The following is a 20,692-nucleotide window of genomic DNA, read 5'->3' as shown; positions in this document are numbered from 1 at the left end:
GTTTTAAAATTCAATTTTAAACTAATAATAGAAGTTATTGTTAAACTACTAGTTAAAAAATAAATAAATTCCCAAACACGGTAAACCCAAATTTGAAATTTTTGTGTTGTTTTGTTTTGTTTTGTTTTGTTGATCTTGCGTGGTCCATCAGAGAGATGAGAGCCGAATGTACGAGTTGTTGACGTTAACAAAACAAAATTGGCTCCCACCTCTTCTTTACGTAAAGATGTAGTCGAAATCTCTTTAATCTTATTGTTGAGATGAAAGAGAAAACTTGGGAAAAAATTTAAAGTCACAAAACGTTGAAATCTCTTTTTTAACATTTTTCAAAACAACGACAAATTTCTATTTTGTTGAAAAATTAGGAAAAACAACATGAAAAAAATTTCTCAGCTTTCTTAATGTTGAGGAATTTCAGTTTCATTGATAAAATATGTTTTGTTAACATTCACAACAGCAACGAAATTCCATTTTATTATTGTCAACACAACAGCCACACTACCTTTGTTTCACAGAAGCCAAATCAACAAAACGTCAAAAAATACTTTTTTTTTTTTTCAACATTAACAACCACCACGAAATCCCACTTTCTATTTCGTCAACAAAACAACTTCACCACCCTTTTCTGAGCGATTTCAAGGTTATCAGTGATGCCACACCAATATATGGTTTCTCAATTTAAAAAATCTGCTTCCATTTTACGCTTTACCAGTGTTTAGAAAAACCATTTGCAACTCCAAATGAATTTCCCATGTATCTAAAAGGACTTTTATTATCTGATAAAAATTATTATTAAATATATTATATGCCGATCTATTTAAATGTTCATATATGGTTTACACACATTATTATAATCCTCTTCATCATCATACTCTTCAGTCCTTACAACTTTACCGTCTTTTGTCCGGTATTCCTCCACAAATGATGGATCAACAACTATAGAAAGATCGCCATCATTAATCAACCAAACTGGACATATGATGTCCCTTGCAAGTACCAAATGGCTATCAGTCACAAAAAAGCTTTCAGGGTTGGTGATGAATTCTTTCTTGTCAATATAATAGCCAATTGTCGTATATCCGATATTGCTACTGTCATTAAAAAATTGCATCCTGTAATCGCGGGGTACGACAACACCCGGCAGAAACCTTCTCACCAAGACAAATTGTCCCGAAACCCCGCTTCCCAAAAAGTCTATTACAATAATATCGTCAATGATAACATGATAAGATGAATTGTCTTTATCTCTTACACGAGCATATTGTTTAATAAAAGCATTCAAATGCCTCTGAAAAAAATTAATTTTTTCATAAAATTTGATTGTGATGCTGATGCTTCTGTTGCCTGAAGCTCCACCTGATAGCAATTCAAAGATTTTCTCTTCAATGATAAGCTTATTGATATTTTCAACTGTCTTCTCACGTATGATTTTGTCATCCTCAGACTTTGGTTCGCGCAAAATTTTCAGCAACTTTCTCGAACCTACTGACCAAGCATACTTTGATGGACTAAGATTTTGAAGTATTGATTCATAAGCATATCGATAAGAAAGAGTTAAAAAAAGGAGCCTTTCCCGTCTTTATTTGCCACCTTAATACAGCGCAAGCTCTTTCAGTAGGGAAGCACCATATTGCCCTAAGTGGACCCACCTCTCGAATGGCTTTAATCATATGACGCAGCGTATGTATTGGTAAAGTCAGGAAAGTTAGATTGTTAGCGTCCTTTAGATATACTTCCTCAAAAACCCTTAAAAAACTTTCTATTCCATCTTCAAGTCTTTTCAATACATTTTCTGAAAATTTAGGCAAAGAGAGCAATCGAAGAAGTTGCACTAGCTCCGTAACAATATATAAATAACTATTATATTTAAAATCTGACTTCATAGCGATACCAAATAAAAATGAAAGGATCTTTTTGGTTTGGTGTGCTGTAAGCCTAACTGGTTTAGAGGTTTTAATCCCATCGGCTATCTCTGCCATGTTGAACTTCCTTTCAACAAAACTGTAGCTAATATTATTGAAACTCTCCAAAAATTTGACAATTGATTCCAGTGCTTCAGACCTGTAAATATCTGGGCCATCTTTACCATAAAATATGGTATTGATAATTTTAGTCGCAATGTTTGGATACAACAAATGCATTAAATCAGGCGGAAACGACATATCAGGCACCATTGAACCCAAACAAAATATGGTCGAAATTCTGCTTAAGCCTCGTTTAGTAAATTGCGAGCGGTTTGAAACTAAGTTGGTTGGATTCTTCAAAATGTCTTTAAATATAGTATTATACCACTCAATGTTGCGAGCTTTTGAGTTTTGATATGTGTGGGGTTTGGAAAGGAGTAAATTATTATGACGGAATGTCGCTAATCCTTTTATTTGTTTATGGACTCTTCCACCATAGGGTCCAGGCCCTCTCCATTTTTTATTTTTTTTTGAACTTTGAGGTAGTGGACCTGATGATTCTGGCATATGTGCCATAGATTCCCCTGGTGGAAAAACTATTGCTGTAATCTTCTCGTCTAAACAGTAACGGCAAGGAGAATCTGACGTGTGTCCACTTAACCCTGACAACTCACAGCTAGCCGGCATATCTGCAACTGATAAAACAAAATGATGCCTTACAGTTTTCATGACCCCTATGTCCTCATCATAAACCGTATATCCTAGTGTGCTGGCTAATGCACTGTCCTTAATAAATGGGAAAAAAAATGAATCCCAATCTTTTACTGCAGATTTTTCTTTTTTAGCAGCTAGATCAATTCCAGAGGGAAATGCCATCAAAGTTATTGTATTTGATGGTTTATTACGCTCCTCAGGAGGTAGATTTAAGCATCGAGCAACAACTATATTATAAGAAGAGTTGCCAGATTTCACCGGTGGAGTATCAAATGATATCAAAAAAGCTAAATCCCACGGACTTTCAAAATATTTGAGAGATATTTTTTGTTGATAATCTTCACCTAATTGAGCGTTTTGAATGCATCTCTGTGAAAGAAGCTTATAAAGTTGGCCATCAAAAAAGTCTTCTACTTCTCCTTCATTTTTTTGTCGCTTGTGGGCATCCTTAATGACCCTAGACAAGCCTGTGTTTTCAAAAAAATCTCTGACTTTTTCACGAGGTGAGAAGTAAAAATATCTATACATCGGATCACGAGCCTTCCCACATTGGGCACATTCTGTCAAATCACTACTAGAACCCGTAAATGCCATGCATCTATTGCTGCAAAAATAAACAACTTCAAATCCTGTAGACCAGTCACCACGGCGTAACATTTTTACACCATCACTTTCAACAAATTTAGCTTTGGGAAAAAGTTCTTTGAGATTTTCTCTATTATTATGCTCTGGAAATCCTTTTAATGCACTGGCCTTTGTATACCTAATTCCAGCTTCTTTGGCTTTATCTTTATATTTTGTGTACGCAATGATAGGCTCCGAATTCGGATTAACTTTTCCAGATTTAAAAGTAAAATGACATATATACCTGATCTTGGAAAACACTGTTTTATAAAAATCAGGATCCAAATTTTGCTGTTCTAAAACTGTTGTAGCAAATTTGATGGCCTGGTTTAATGAAACATTGCTGTGAGACTCAAAATATGTACGAAGCATTTTTAATACTGAAATACCACCTGATAAACTTTCATTAATCTTAACATATGATATAAGTTCTCGACGAAGACCTCTAAGTTTGGGCTCTCCAATCCATTTTTCAGAAGCATAATTCATTTTATTGGAAAGTCTGGGAACATGTGACAATCTTTTATCTCGAAGAGCAATCATTTCAATGACTGAAGATAAAAGCTCAGAAATTTGGCTATCACCTGCTTGATCAGACTCTGTATTTAAGAAAGTATCGCTATCAGAGTTAGATTGAGTGCTTTCAATAGTTTTTGCCTTGGTTTTTACCGAAGAATCGGCCAGAGTAGTAGTTGAGTCACTTTCGATAAAAACTGTTTGTGGTTTAAAGTATTCATCAACAATGTTGTCATAAAACTCATCATCTTCAATAAAAATTTTGTCAAGATTTAAAAAGTCTGAATCTTGATGTTCAAAATCCGGTATATCATCTTCCAGGATATTTTCTTCGCTAAGTTTCTCTGTGAAATCTAAATTAAAAAGTTAATAAATGGAATTTTTTAATTTTATTAGATCTTACCTTCTTCTCTTTCTTCTTCTTCTTCTTCATCATCTTCCAAGACATTTTCTTCGCTGTGTTTCTCCGTCAAATCTATATCAAAAATATTAATAAATGGAATTTTTTAATTTTATTAGATCTTACCTTCTTCTTCTTCATCATCATCATCATCATCTTCCAATATATTTTCTTCACTGAGTTTCTCCGACGAATCTATATCAAAAATGTTAATTAACATTAAGAAATTTTATATTAAATCTTACCTCCACCATTTTTCTCAAGTTCATTCAGAAAGTCATATAAATAAATGTTAAGAGGTATATCCAAATCTTTGGGATCAGCTTCAGACAAATGTTGATAAAACAAATCCATTTTTTTTCTGTGAACAAATTGTTCTTCGGTTTTGTTTTCCTTCAATAATATTGTAGCATATTTTTCCAAAGCTTTGAAATCAATACTCAAGGGACGTCCAGAATAATAAAAAAATTTTAGAGCCTCATTCCGCGTTTGTTTTATGAGTTCGGGATCATATTTATTGCTGAATCTATTCTTAAAATTCTCAGCCCATCTCTTTAGTTGATCAATCCTCCATTCATCGGGTGTATTAAAATTATGACGAAATTGACTTTTCCCGTTATCATCATATAACAAGCGTGTGGCAATATTTGCAACTGAATCTTTGTTAATTTTGTATCGCTCATTATAGTATTCAAGTACCTTTCCCGGATCATAAATTCCAAGGTCTTTAAAAACTATTTTTGTAGAAAGTCCATGATATGGTTCACCAATGGCCTTTAAAAGCGCAAACAAAATCTTTGCTTTTTCAATATCACTTAGAGGCCAGTTTCTTTTATCTAGCACGGTAAACAAAAAAACGAGCTGGCTCTACCTTTTTCTTCCGGTTTTGGTGTTTTTATGACAGAAAACCCTCTCGTTTTAGGTTTTGTAATTTTAAACAAATACATATTTTGGTGGATGACATTAATAATCAGAAAATAATATTAAAGTATATGGCTTTCTGAATTTTTAGAAAACATTCCACACCTTACTGCTTTCTTAACTAAAAGAAAAGAATTTTTTGAATTGCTTTATCATATTATAGAAAACATTCCTCCCTTCACTGCTTTCTTAACTAAAAGAAAAGAATTTTTTGAATTGCTTTATCATATTAAATAAAGCCAAAACAAGGTTACACGGAAAACCTAAAAGTGTAATTTTGCGAATTTGTTCTTAGCGTTAAGATGGCTGATTTCACCCAATCTTTTCATCGCTGACAAAGCAGCTTTGGACCAAAATCGCACCCAATTCACGACGACAACAAACGTCAAGAATAGACCCTTAAACTCAATTATTAATGATGAAATTGATATATAAGATTAATATAATGATTTAAATGAAGACTAGACTATTAATTTATTTAAAAATTGAAAAAATTCACTTTTTGACTTTTGGCACCCATTTCACGACGACAAAAAAAGTCAAAATGAGACCCTTAAGCCCAATTCTCAAGGATGTGAATCATAAACAAGGGTGATATGATGATTTAAACAAAGACTAGGCTATTAAATTTGTTTAAAAATTGATTAAGTTTCCATTCAATAGTCAGTCACACCCATGTCACGACAACAACAACCGTCAAAAATAGACTCTTAAACCCAATTATTAGAGATGAAAATGATTTATATGAGTAATATGATGATATAGATTACAACTAGACTATTGATTTTGTTAATATTAAAAAAAACCCATTCCAAGTGGAAACCGTGTATTTTCAATATGAAATTAATTTTCTTGTGAATGTTGTGTATAAAGGAGTTTGGACAGCCATTTCAACAACCAGAACACCAATTAAAGTGCAATTTTTTATAAATAAAAAAAGCGGTTGACGACAGAGTTAACAATGTTGATAAGAAGGTGAAACCGCTGCCAACACAACATTGACATGGCTAACACTTCTCTCTCAACACAACATTGACATGGCTGATTTTTACCAACCAACGCAACTTTAATATAGCTGATATTTACTAACACCTTTGGGATTTTTCACTAACAAAAAGTGACTCCCACCACACAAAATGAAATTTTTACTCTGGAGCTTTTGGAGTCCTGGTTATATAACCCAACCCACCTGGTTAAATAAGCACATTATTTATTTTCATCTGGTGAAATAAACATTTGACGTGGTTAAATAAGCATCTTTTTTTTATTATTATTTTTTAATATTTTTTATTAAAAATCAACAAAAATATTTATTTTTTCCCACACAAATGAATTTTTTTTTTTATTTTTCTATTTTTTTTATTTAAATTTATTTTTTTATTAAAATTTATTTAAAATAAATTTATTTATTTATTTATTTTTTGTTTTTCCCAACACCAAAACACTTATTTCCCAGCACACTGACATTTATTTTTCTATTTATTATTATTTTTTTTTATCTAACAATAATAATATAAATTCAAATATAAATATATAAAAATAAAAATGCTATGACTGAAACTGTAGTAAAAATATATATTCTTTTTTAAAACTCAATATTTATTTTATATTTATTTTATATTTATTTTATATTTATATTTAATTTATATTTATTTTATATTTATATTTATTTTATATTTAATTTATATTTATATTTATTTTATATCTATTTTATATCTATTTTATATCTATTTTATATCTATTTTATATCTATTTTATATCTAAATTTTTATTATGTCTTACTAGTAATACGTCCTCTATCTTTTTTAAAAGATAATATCCCATATCCAAACCACAAGTTCTTTCTTAATCATTTTCCTCCAATTCACAAGCACATACCACATAAATAAAATACATCATGATGTAATTTACATCTGACAAAGATGGCCCAAATATAGAATCTGAATTTCCATACGTTGACTGCTCCTTTAAGTCCGTGTCCAAGTACTAAATAAATTCCGGGGCATTATTACTAGAAAATAGATAAGTATATATATAAAATATATAATACGGATAATTGGTTTTGTCAACAGCTTCAGCAGGACTAAGTTTTGTTGAGCCTTAATCAATCATTATGTAACCATAAGTTTATATGTTGATTGGAGTGTGTTATAGGGTAGATCTTTTATCTTTTATTTATTGTTAATATGATGAATATATATATATATATATAGATATAAAAAAATAAATTGATTGTTAAGTTGGAAATAATAGATGAAATAATATTTTAATTTCTAGTTTCTTACAACAAAATAGACATATTTAAACTATTTATCAAACATAACAATAAGATATTTCCATAAGAACAATGATTACTAATATAACAAAATTATGATAGAGCCAATTAGACTTAAAGTACATTTTTACCACAGTGCATATTTCTTTCCTCAGCCAATAAGAATTCTCTTTATATTAAATCTTTAAAAAAAAAGTATAAAAAAAGCTGCTCTTCACCTTTTTCTTTTCTTTCAACACATCACTTTTTTTTTTTTTTTCTAATACAATTCGCCTTATAAGATATGGAAATTTCAGAAGTTTAAAGTACTATAAATCTTTTTTTTTTTTTTTTTTTTTTTTTTTCAGAAAAGGTCATAATATTAACAACTTAAAATAGTTTTACAACTATGAAGATGGCTCACTTGCTGGCGACAAACGATTTTGACGCGTTTATACTTGGAGGAAAGAACGATGATGCTCACTTGACGAATAAGTTTGATGCATTGATACTTAGAAAAAAGAAAGATGATGCTCACTTAACCAAGTTGACGCGTTGATACTTAGAAGAATAACCGATGATGCTCACTTAAACAAGTTGACGCGTTGATACTGAGAAGAACGAACAATGATGCTCGCTTGAAGGACAAGCTTGAGGCATTAATACTAAGAGGAACTAATGATGATGCTCGCTTGACGAACAAGCTTGAAGCGTTGTAACTTGGAAGAACTAATGATGATGCTCGCTTGACGAACAAGCTTGACGCGTTACTACAGAGAAGAACTAATGATGATGCTCGCTTGACGAACAAGCTTGACGCGTTACTACAGAGAAGAACTAATGATGATGCTCACTTGACGAACAAGCTTGAGGCATTGTTACCAAGCTATATATATATAAATATATAATTCTGTAATTTATAATTTAATTTAAGGATTTTTTTAAAAAAATTTCAAAAATTTCAAAAATTCTAAATTTATTATATGCGGTGAATTAAACATTTAAATTTGCTTATTTAACCAGGTGGTTGTGCTTATTTAACCAGGTGTGTGTGCTTATTTGACCACAGAAAATATTAAATTTACCAGGTGGTTGTGCTTATTTAACCAGGTGTGTGTGCTTATTTAACCACTGAAAATATTAAATTTACCAGGTGTGTGTGTTAAATAAAAAAAAAAAATGTTTATTAAGCAATTTTTATAGTGGGGGAAAAAATAAATTTACCACGTCTATTTGTTTAGTAAACCACCACTTTACTAGGGGAAAAAGTGCGAAAAATCCCAAAGGTGTAACCAACGCAACTTTCATAATAATGCCAAAAATCTGAATTGAAATCAAAATTAAAAGGGAATTTGAAATTTTTATTACAATTTACATATTACATAAAAACTTATAAATATTACATATTAATGATACTAATCAAAAGCATCCAATAGAAAAGAATCTTGATACTAAATCAAAGATATCCAATAAAAAAAGACTGGAACTCGAGTATTAAGTGCTTCCAAAGGGTTAGGGTTAAAAATTTTTCAACAAAGCTTCTTATTAAAGGGTTAGGGTTTGGAATTTTTTTGACGGAGCTTTTCAGCGTGGTAGCGTTAAAAGGGATTTCGACAGGGCTTCTTGGAGGCTTGCGTTTCGACGGGACTTCTAAATAGTTAGTGCTGAAATATATTAATGCTTGCTTACTGTTTTATCATCTTTGCTGTCTTTGTCGTTTTCGTCGTCTTTTTCACACTTTCACCAGTTTCTGTAAAATCGTGTCATCATTAGCGCTATGGTTATGAATGGTATATAAATTTTTTGCTGTAATTATTTCAACTGCCCTAAACCCATTTCCTAAACTCTGCCAGTTATTTAGTATATAAACATAGGCATGTATGAACACATCTACTTACTTCAATAACATCTCCCTTTTCAAATGGATCGCCACTTTTTAAAGCTGAATTTCCGATATTTATGCTGGTATCAAAATCGTAGTTATCCATAGTGGAATGTCTGTTTAATTAATAATTCATAATCATTGTCACCTATGGCCAATTAATATTAATTATAGTTTGATAGCCACTTTCATTTCTTGACAATAAAAAATTTGGTTGAAAAATATGTAAGAAGAAAAGAGAATTAAAGCAGAAGAGAAAATTCCTGCCTATTTATAGTTTTTTTTTTCATATCATATTGAAATTACATAATTTATTATGCTAGCTGTGAAGGCTAGTGAATGCTGATGTTGTTTTTTTTTGGTAAGCTTGTTCTGTTAGGAATCCGCTAATAAAATCTTTAGACGTGAAAGACCTAATTATTCTTTTTGCAGAAATTACTGGTTTCATAAAGTGGCAGTCAATAGAAAATTAAAGTCAATGTAATTTTGTGAAAATGGAGGATTAGCTATTAAGTTGATTTACAAAACTTGGTAATTAAATATTCCGTGACTTTCAATTTTAATTCACAGGCTTCAGCACAAACGGGAATGTTAGAATGTTAGAATGCTAGAATGCTGAAGTTTGAAAAATAGACAAAACTAATATTAAGTTCATTTTAAAAATAAAATTGATCTAACAGTGAGGGGTCACCAAAAGACAGTAACTTGAACGTGTTGTGGTTCTTGAAATTCCCCTATTGGGAGGGCCATAGAACTATCTCAAGTAGATATTGAGCAAAAGAAAAATACCTCTAACATAGTGTTATTTGAGTTGTAATAAAAAAAAGTTATTTTTTTCTGATCCTGGTCTCTTCGTTTTGTATTTTTTCCATCAATATTTTTATACAATAATGGTTTTTTGAAATATTTTGAAACCATGTTTGAACTCTCTATTTTCATGTTTCCAATCCTTTCAAACAGAAAACGCTAACCAAGAGGCCAATTTATTTATTTTAATTAATTATGAGTATCACTGTTCTTTAGCTTTCGCATTTGTTTTGTACAGTCAAATTAATGATTTCTTTCAAATTATTTTTTACATGAGTCTGCTCATAGATCTAAGGAATCTTTTTTGAAGTGGTATCTCAAAAGAGCCCGTATTTTAATTTAAGGGTCTACAAGCTATATATATATATATATATATATATATATATAATCTTAGAGTATTTAAACAAAAAAATTACGTTCTATGCTGGCCTATTACTGATACTGTATCATTACCAAAAATTCTATCTTTTGATGATTGATTGAAGTTTAAAAATTACATATACAAAATAGTGATAAAAGTTGTGGGGTTAAAAAAACTTTAAATGATATGGGCATATATGGGGCTTATGTATTATCTGATACCATCGATGGTATATTAAATTAGCTACAAAGTAAACCCTCCTATGGTAAAAATTGATTATCAATTTGAGGTTTTACTTGATATAGGAAGTTTCTCCTTTTAGGCCATGCTGGAGAAAATGGAATAAGAAAGCTACTTCTATTGAATATTTGAGTAAGTTAGTATTAACCATTGAATTTAAAATTTATAATTTTAATGTTTGTCTTTATTCGAGGGATATAGAATTATATAACATCATCATCTTCAGCTGACCGAAAATAAGTCCTGATACCAGCTTAAGAGGAGCTTAAGAGGAACAGGAGGGGGGAAGCAAAAAAGCCAAACCTTCCCAACTTATTTCCACTTGTCTTCATCAACGCTGTAATTGTATTTCTTAATCCCTTCAAGCATAGATACATCTTACAATCAAGCCAATTAAACTGCTTGAGAGTCGACATGTCCATTTCTGGAGATATCCGTTTTAATCCTTTGCTTTCTTCTTCAAGCAAAGGACACTTAACCAAATTGTGATGAACTGTTTCCAACTCTCCACATTTACAGCTGTAACATCCTTTTCAACTCGAAACTTAACAACTTATAATGGAAATTCTGGAGCATAATCTTTGTGGAGAAATGTTTTAATAATTTTGATATATTGGATCATAATATAAATTAAACCAAACAAGTTACCAATCTTATTCATATTGAGGTATTGGCTAATAATGATTTTTGTTCTTATTTGTTTACCAGGTTCAAATTTCAAACAACATTAATTAATTTTGACTACTTCGAGCTTTATTCAAATATTTCCAAGATAATCCAAGAAGGAAAATAAAAAAAAAGAAAACTATGTAAAGAGAAATTGTAATTAAAGAGCTCCCTATTTCTTCTTTGAAGTTAATTTTCAATTTTGACGATCAAGCCAAGTTAAGATAAATATCATTTATGATCATTGTATCAAACTTATTCCAGACAAAAACTTTTCTTAGAATTTTTTGGAAAGTATTGATCTTGTGTCAATTAAAAAAAGTTAATTGCAAATTTTCCTAGAGCAATATTTAATGAGAAATTTATTTGGAAAACAGCAAGTTGCAAAAAATAAATTCAAATTCTTAAGAAAAAAAGATCATTTAGTTAGAAGACTTGATGTTGCTGTTAGAAGTGTGCTGGACGTGGAGCTTAGTATACCATTTTGCGTAGGGGGTTTTTAAAAGAAAATCTAAGAAAAATATAAGAATAAAAACTTTTTTTTTGTAAATTTAAAGGGAAAACTAATGACAATTAAATATTTTCTATTATATTCATTTATTTTACTATATTCTCCCAAAAACACCATTTTCAAGAAGTTTGTTTTTTGTTTGGTTTTTTTTTTTGAAACAGGTTGATCATTTTCTTAAGTTGCTTTGTCAGCAATGCGAAAGATATTAGATGAATTGCTTTCTCAAGGTTAAGAAAAAGGACTCAAATAGCCATTTCAGATTTAAGGTGAGATATTTTATGGTAAAGATTGCCTAGATCTTTACAAGTCTAGGACTCAGGAATCAATTGTCAGATTCTTTTTTGAGAGTTTTAATAATGATAGCTATAGCTAAACTGAAACTATAGTTTTGTTGAAAGGAAGTTCAGCATGACAGAAGGATTTGAAGGATTTAAAACTTTTTTACCAGTTAAGCTCAGCCAAACCAAAAAGATCATTTCCCTTTTATTTTGGTAATGTTATTAAGCTTGATAACATTACAATAGACTTAAGTCTATTTATAAATATAATGATTTTGATTATTTATGTCTTATTACTTGACTTGTACAACTTCTCGGCTAGCTCTCTACCTAAAATTTCAGAAAAATCTATTGAAAATACTTGAACATTAAATGCAAGACTATGAAGTTGTTTTGAGGAAGTCTATTTAAAGGATACTAAAAACTTATAGTTTATAACTTTACCAATACATTCACTGGGTCATATGGTTAATGACATTTGAGAAGTAGGTTCACTTATGGTGATATAGTGCTTCGCTACTAAACAGGCTTGTCATTTATTAATATGCAAAATAAATTCAGGAAAGACTCCTTTTTTTTGATATCATTGTTCATAAAAAGTATCGCTTGGTCAGTGGGTTTGAGACAGATGCAGAGGCCATTGGGCAACTCAAAGTCTGAGGATGAGAAAAACAGGCGTACTAAGTCAGCTAAAAAATCTTAAAGCTTATCATTGAAAAGAAGAGCTTTAAATTAATATCTGGTAGATCATCTGGCAGTATCGGCGTCACAACCAAAAATGTAATGAAAAAAAATTTTTAATTTAATAATAATTTTTATCAGATAATTAAAGTCCTTTTAGATACATGGGAAATTCGTTTGGGGTTGTAAATGGTTTTTCTAAACACTGGCAAAGCGTAAAATGAAAGTAGATTTTTTAAGTTGAGAAACCATATATTTGTGTGGCATCACTGATAACCTTGACATCATTCAGAAATGGGTGGCGTGGCTGTTTGTTTAGTTGACGATAATAAGATGGAATTTCGTGGTGGTTGTCAATGTTGAAAAAAAAAATTTTTTTTTTGACGTTTTGTTGATTTAGCTTCAGTGAGAAAAAGGTGCTTGTGCTGTTGTGTTGGTGATATGAATAGTGGGATGTTTTTGTTGTTGTTAATGTTGAACAAGAAAGATTTTATTAATGGAACTGAAATTCCCCAACATTAAGAAAGTTGAGAAATTTTTTTGTTGTTGTTGTTTTTCCTAAATTTTTAACATAAAGGAAATTTGTTGTTGTTTTTAAAAATGTTAAGAAAAAATTTTTTAGATTTTGTGACTTTAAATTTTTTCCAAAGTTTTTTCTTTCATCTCAACTATAAGATTAAAAAAAATTCAACTACATCTTTACGTAAAGAAGAGGTGGCGCCCAAATTTGTTTTGTTAACGTCAACAACACGTACTTTCGGCTCTCATCTTTCTGATAGACAACATAACATCAACAAAAGAACACGAAAATCGCAGAATTTAGTTTACCGTGTTAAAGTCCAATTGATAATTTCACTTCTTTCTCAACGTTTAAAAAAACGTCCATTTCAAATATTTCAAATATTTAAGAAAGTACTAAATATCTCTTCAGCTTTTTGATATCAACTAAACAAGTCTCCTTAATATTTTTTAAAAATTGGGAAAACGTAATTTAATTCTCCACTTCACAAATGCAATGAAACGGTTTCTTAGAAGACTTTCTTTTCCTTTAGAAACCCCCACACAGACATTTCAAAATAGGAAATAAAATTTATAAATAATTCAAGTATAAAATTTATAAATAATTTCAAGTATATATTTAAACCAATTAAATATTCGTGTACTGCTTACAAACATGATTGAAATCCTCCTCATCATCATATTCCTCAATTCTGGCTATTGTACCATCGCTTCTTTTGTATTCTTCCACAAATGATGGATCTACAAATATCGATAACTCTCCATCATTAATGGGCCAAACTGGGCATATAACATCTCTAACTTCGATAACACGAGAGAGTGGTGAAAAAAATTTTGAAGGCTCACGAACAAAGTCTTTATTGTCAATATAATAACCAATAATCGAATAGCCACTATTATTATCACTGTTTCCAAAAAATTGCAGTTTGTAATTGCGAGGCTTCACAACACCAATTTGAAATTCCTTTACCACAGCAAACTTGGTGGGAATTCCTGGACCCAAAGAGTCAATTTCAACAATATCTTCAATCATTACATGACTAGAAGAGTTGTTTTTATTTTTGATCCGTGCATACTTGTTAATGTACGCAGAAAGGTCTCTTTGAAAAAAAAGGATCCTTTTGTAAAACTTAGCCTTAATATTATGGGATCCACCACAAGCTTCCAGACTTCGCTCATCATTTTCAAGATATTTCATGATCATTTCAGTAACTTCAATTTGCCTTGTTATTTCTAGCTCAGTTTGTGGCTTATATTTGAGGTTCCTAGGCAACTTGGCACCAATTGAAAATTCGCATACTGATCCGGAAAGACTGTTAAGTATTGATTGATAAATATAACGATTGGAAAGAGTAAGATGAGGGGCCTTTCCGTATTTTATTTGAGTTCTCAATATACCGCAAGATCTTTCAGTTGCGAAACACCATATCGCTCTAACTGGACCAACTTCTTGAATCACCTGGGCCATATGCCGCAATGTGTGCAAAGGCAATGTCAAAAAGTTTAGATTTTCAATATCTCTTAAATAAAGATTTTCAAAAAAGTTAAGAAAAGGATCAATTCCAAGTTCTAACCTTTTCAGTAAGTTTGCGGAAAAATCTTGGCAAGGAAAGTAATCTTAAAAGATGCACCATTTCTGTGACAAGAACCAGGTATTCAAGACACTCAATTTCATATTGAGACTTCATAACAATTCCAAACAAAATAGAAAGAAGTTGTTTGACTTGCTTTTGCTTTAAACTTCACTGAATGTGAAGTTTTAAATCCTTCTTTATAGCACCAATATCAAACTTTCTTTGAAGAAATGAGTAGTCTAATGTATTCAGACTTTCTATAAACTTGACAATAGAATCCTCTGCTTTTGATTTAAACTTATAAGGGCCGTCTTTACCATAAATAATAGTATTTACAAGTTTACTTCCAACATTTGCATACGATAAATGCATGAAATCAGGCAGGGAATGACATATCAGGTACCATTGACCCTAAACAGAATATCGTTGAAATTCGGCTTAACCCCTGTTTAGTGAATTTGTTGCGATCTGGGGCAGCTTTTGCTTCCTCATTTAAGACTTCTCTATAAATCTTATTATACCACTTAATATCACGAGGTTTGGAGTCCTGAGATGTCTGAGTTTTAGGCAAAATCAAAGTAGGATTTTTATATGAAACCAAACCTTTAACTCGATTTGAAGATTTGTTTTTGTTGACTCTGAAAGCTGATTTAATTTTTGAGTTTTTCTTGGATGCCGACCCTTTTCTTAAGGTAGGAGGAGGAACAATATTGGGGTGGGCTCTAACTGTGTAGATATTTTTACATCAAGACAATATCTGCAAGGTGATTCAGATATGTGCCCACACAACCCCGACAACTCGCAGCTTGCCGGCATATCTGTACTAGATAAAACAAAATGATGCCTAACAGTTCTCATGATCCCTTCGTCCTCATCATGAACGGTGTACCCTAATGTACTGGCTAATGCACTATCTTTAATGAAAGGGAAAAAAAAATGAGTCCCAGTCCTTTACGGCGGATTTCTCTTTTTTAGCAATAGGATTAACACCAGAAGGAAAAGACATTAATATTATTGAATTTGACTGCTTATTGCGCTCTTCCGGTGGTAAATTTAAGCATCTGGCAACGACAATGTTGTAGGAATTATTTCCAAACTCCACAGGTACGCCATCAAATGAGATCATAAATGCTAAATCGGTTTCATTTTCAAAATACTTTAGCGATATAGTTTCTTGATAATCTTCACCTAATTGAGCGTTTTGAATTTTTTTTTGTGAAAGAAGTTTATAAAGCTTTCCATCAAAAAAATCCTCTATTGAACCGTCAGTACTTTGTCGCTTATGTGCATCTTTCATTATCCTAGCCAAAATCTTATTTTCAAAAAAGTCTCTGACTTTTTCACGAGGTGAAAAATAATAAAATCGATACATTGGATCACGCGGATGGCCACACTGAATACATTCAGCCAAATCATAGTATGCACCAGTAAAGGCCATACATCTATTTGCGCAAAAATAAACAACCTCATCACCTGTAGTCCAGTCACCACGACGTATCATTTTGACATTGGGAAAATCAATAAATTTTGCATTAGGAAACAACTCTTTTAGATTTTCTCCAGGTGTTGCACGGGGACATCCTTTAAGTGCACTATTCTTTTTAGACAGAATTCCTGCTTTTTTTGCTGTTTTTGGATCGCTAGTAAAAGCAAGAACTGGCTTAGATTTTGGGTCAAGTTTTCCAGTATGGAAAGTCAAATAACAAATTTTTTCTATCTTGCTCAGAACCTCCTTAGTAAAAGTTCTAGATTGACCATGAGCTTTTGAAAGTCTTAAAATAAATTTAGAAGCTTGTTTGAATGATAAACTTTCATTACACTCAAACATAAGACAAAGATTATTAAGAACAGAAAAACGTGCCTGCAATTTTTTTTCGTCCTTGATGTATTGAAGAAAACCTTTGCGAAGAGTTCTTAACTGGGGTTCTCTAGTCCAAAAATCATTGGCATATCTTTTCTTAATTTTGTTAGCTGGAAGCTTTCCAATATCAGAAGCCTTATTAGAACGAAGAAGAATCATCTTAACAACTGAAGACAAAAGCTCAGAAACTTCATCTTCAGAAAAAGTTTTGGGTTCAAAAGTATGAGATTTGTCTGTATCGCAGACGCTTGACTTTGTTGTTTCCATATCCTGTGGATCGTTTTTTTCCAAAAATGTTGATTGGTGATTAGCCGAAATCTTTTCAATGATACCAACTGCGTCTTCTTTTAAACAAAAGTTTTTATCAAAAATTTCGCTCAAGCAATCTTCATCGTTATTAATATTATTGTTAAGACTAAGGTCAATGTCAGTGCCATTGGATTCATCATCGTCAAGGTGAAATTCTTCCTCAATAGAAAAATTAAGGCTGTCAGTTGTAAAAGTCGGTTCAACTCCATCAGTTCCTTCCCCCAATAATTTGTTAATTGAACCTATAAATTTAATGTTAATAACTATAAATTCATTGAAGACTAATTCACTTACTTCGAATATGCTCAGTAGAGTCAAAATACTTTTCCTTAGAGCCATAAACGGATTCTTCTATTGATGAAAAAGATATTTCAATATTTTCAGGACCCAGATTTGCCAGTATGGTGTAGTACATCGTAGCCATTTTACGTTTTTCTAGCTCCTCTGGTGTGTGGGGTTTTTTAATCACTGCTCCAAAAAAAACATCAGTTGGACGAGTTAATTCTAAGACAGATTGATCTCCAGAAAAATTCAACAGCTTTTTGGCCACTTCTCGCCTTTCGATCAATAAAGTAGGATCATGTTGTAAGCCTTCCTTAATTTTAGCAGCCCACATCTTCAGTTGATCAATTCTCCATTCTTCATCAGTTTGAAAACCATGACAAAATTGATTACTTTTGCCGTTTGTTGTCAACAATCGTGTACTGATGTTTGTAATCCGATTTTTATTAACTTTGTATCGCTCAGAATAATATTCTAATATTTTTGCTGGTTCATAAATTCCAAGATCTTTATAGAAAACACGCTTTTCAAACCCAACATATGGCTCACCTGCGGCTTTTAAAAGAGCAAATAAAATTTTTTGCCCTTTCAATGTCACTCAAAGGCCAATGTCTGTTTTGAAGACCCATTTTTACGGTATTCAGCGGTATGATTTGGACTGCAGAGCCAGGTATTTATGTGATCAAAAATTGCAGTTTGGTTAGCAATAAATAATCTGATTGACTGGTCCATAACTTCAACCTGCAAAGGACTTAAAAAATCTTTGCCACAAAGCTCCAAAAGCATCTTTGGTGTATATATATTCCGCCATTTGTTGACACAAACAGAGGAATAATGAGGGTCATCGCAAGCGTTCAATAAAACTTCTTTCAAAGAATAATGTTCTTTTGGCGGATCGACCAAATCAATACACAACCAAATTTCTTTACATAAAATATTAAATTAAATTAAAAAATTAGAAATTCATAATACTAACTTATTTCTGAGCTAATTAGACCTTTTTTTCTTGTGAAAACCTTCTTCCGAGCCTTTTCCCTTTGCTTATATTCATAATTCATTTTTTTAATGTATGTTGCCCCTAAAAAAATTAGCAGTGAAAAGTTTTTAGGAGTGGAGGAGTAAAAAATTTTTGGGGATGGAAGATTTTCCGGACTAAAAAAATGTTTATATATAAAAATTTCATTAATGACATTTTTTTAAATATTGATAATAAAAGGAAAGTCTTAAATTTATAAATTATATAATATATTTGATTTCTTTTAATAAAAATAATTGATTAGAAAAAAATTAGCTACCTAAACAATATTTTGATTCTATTTATGGTTACTTCTGTTCAAAAAGATATAACGTACAAGCTCTTTAGAAATATAATAATACTTTTTGTTGAAATCTGAAGAAATACGGTTATTCCATGTATCTGTGGCATCTTTCTTCATTCCTAGTAAAGTAATTTTTTTTAGCTCTGGTAAAATCTCTTCTGGTTTAATAATTAAAGTATCTGGCTTTCCCTTAGTTATTTTTCGCATTACATTGTCTTCAGTCACTCCACGCCTTGTTACTAAACAATCTTCGTTTTCGATTTTAAGCTGACGTTGATAACGTAGTTCTTCATTGGAAATTCTTCTGTCAGAAAATCCTCTAGGAAGAGAAATCAGTAGTTCTTTAATCAACATAGGATCATAGTTTTGTACGCCATCAACTTTTCCTAAAAATTGTGAAAAAAGTTTATCTGACATTAAGCTGAAACAATGATCATACATTGCAAGGTAAGACTGTTTATTGGGATTTTGAACAAATTTGTAAGTCCATAAGTAAGAAGGAATATGAAGATGTTTTACCACAATTTTTCTCCACATGGATAATTCGTCACGTTTTCCCTGCTGAAAACGTTTTGAAAGATTAGGAAAAAGCATGAAAAAAAAATCAAAGTTAACTAATAACGTTTGAAATTTGAATCGATCGGCCCAATAAAAGCATTCAAAATTATCAGGCAATTCTTCCAGATTGTCATAAATATCTCTTTTCCTTGTTCCTATTTTTTGATGGTTCAGTTGATCATAAAATAAAAGAACATTTCTTTCAACAAAAAGAGCTGCAATAGCTTCGTTATATGTATTTAAAAAATCTTGAGTAAACTCATTAGATAAAGTCAAATTCTCAGAATAGTCAAGATTGGATGTTCTCCTTCTTCTTCTTCTCCCAGACGGATTAACAGGAAAGTCTTCCATATTTATCTCATAGACAAGCTCACGACGAAAAACACGTAAATCTTGACCATAAAGCTGTTGTACTGAAGGTTCAGATTTTAGCCAATTTAATACACCAGATGATGATAGATAAGCTGAGCATATGCGTTGAGCATTCAAGGCCATTTGAATGCCACAACTGTCGCTGTCCTTTTGTAAGTGTAGCGGTACAAACTTCAAATCTCCAAAAGAAAAATGTTGTGAGATAACATGAGTTTCAGTAATATTTTCATTCTCTTTAAATATCTTGCTTCGAAGTATGTCAATGTTTGATAAGAAGACGTCTAAATCAAAAAACTGAGTTTTTTGGGACGAAAATTTAAAAAAGTCGTCTTTGAATAAATGAACCGAATCATGGACAAAAACTTGAAAACAATTACCAGATGGACTGCAAAAAACAAAAACAAGAGACCAGTGATCATGGTAATTAATTGGAAGAAACAATCCAAATTCTTGTTGAGCATTTCCTGCCCGAAAAGATTTGAGCCAAGAGGATTGCTCAAACTTCGTTTTGAGATGGGGGAGGACTAGCTTTGAAGTTTGAGTTTCTAATGTAAGTTGTCAAGTCTGCTAAGACTTTTAATTCAGCTTCACATCCTTCAGAACAAACTGGCACGTTGGCAATGGTTAATTGTCTAACGGTAAATCCAGAACGGTCAGCGAGATCAATTTGACGATGAACTGGGAGATCGGCGAATGTCTCATAAGAGCTGGCGTTGTTCTTTGAGTGGGTCTCAGATGTTGAGTGGGCAACAGAACTTCCAGTGCTGGCTGACTCGAAGGATGAGGGTCCTTCATTGACTCCTGTAGTGTTTCCGTGATTAGACATAGCGGAGAAGACTAAAAGCAAGGGTTAATAAGTAAATACGATTGATAAGCTGAAAGCTGAAAGAGTATTTAATAAAAACAGTTTTGCGTAAATTTAGAGTATATATAAGAATTATATAAAATGATAAAAATAATAAAATAATAAAAGTTCGCTATCATACCTAAAAGCAAGAGTTAATAAGTAAATACGATTGATAAGCTGAAAGCTGAAAGAGTATTTAATAAAAACAGTTTTGCGTAAATTTAGAGTAGCGAGAGAAAGAAGAGAAAGAAAACAAGAAAGGTTTCTGTAATGAAGAAAATTTAAAAGAGCA

The 20,692-nt window shown here is 31.5% G+C and overlaps 3 protein-coding genes across 3 annotated transcripts; all 3 read right to left on the bottom strand.

Annotated features, from left to right (window-relative positions):
- Nucleotides 1-817: 817 nt before the first annotated feature.
- Nucleotides 818-4,512, bottom strand: SAPINGB_P006222 (uncharacterized protein; the record flags this gene model as incomplete). Its single annotated transcript, XM_032000934.1, has 6 exons — nt 818-1,508; nt 2,062-2,080; nt 2,579-4,111; nt 4,162-4,233; nt 4,285-4,353; nt 4,404-4,512. The coding sequence occupies 6 exons, from the start codon at nt 4,510-4,512 to the stop codon at nt 818-820; spliced, it is 2,493 nt and encodes an 830-aa protein (XP_031856825.1).
- Nucleotides 4,513-13,906: 9,394 nt separating this feature from the next.
- SAPINGB_P006221 (uncharacterized protein) lies at nt 13,907-17,446 on the bottom strand (the record flags this gene model as incomplete). The annotated part of the gene is made up of 4 exons (XM_032000933.1): nt 13,907-14,798; nt 15,296-15,399; nt 15,808-17,264; nt 17,317-17,446. The coding sequence occupies 4 exons, from the start codon at nt 17,444-17,446 to the stop codon at nt 13,907-13,909; spliced, it is 2,583 nt and encodes an 860-aa protein (XP_031856824.1).
- Nucleotides 17,447-18,617: 1,171 nt separating this feature from the next.
- Nucleotides 18,618-20,379, bottom strand: SAPINGB_P006220 (uncharacterized protein; the record flags this gene model as incomplete). Its single annotated transcript, XM_032000932.1, has 2 exons — nt 18,618-19,834; nt 20,079-20,379. 2 exons carry the CDS (start codon nt 20,377-20,379, stop codon nt 18,618-18,620), a joined length of 1,518 nt encoding a protein of 505 aa, XP_031856823.1.
- Between the last annotated feature and the right edge of the window lie 313 nt (nt 20,380-20,692).

This window comes from Magnusiomyces paraingens (genome assembly GCF_902498895.1).
Source record: "Magnusiomyces paraingens strain CBS 517.90 genome assembly, contig: contig5, whole genome shotgun sequence".
NCBI lineage: Eukaryota > Fungi > Ascomycota > Dipodascomycetes > Dipodascales > Dipodascaceae > Magnusiomyces > Magnusiomyces paraingens.
Note: the sequence above shows the minus strand (reverse complement) of the source record. Positions and strands in the feature narration are given on the sequence as shown.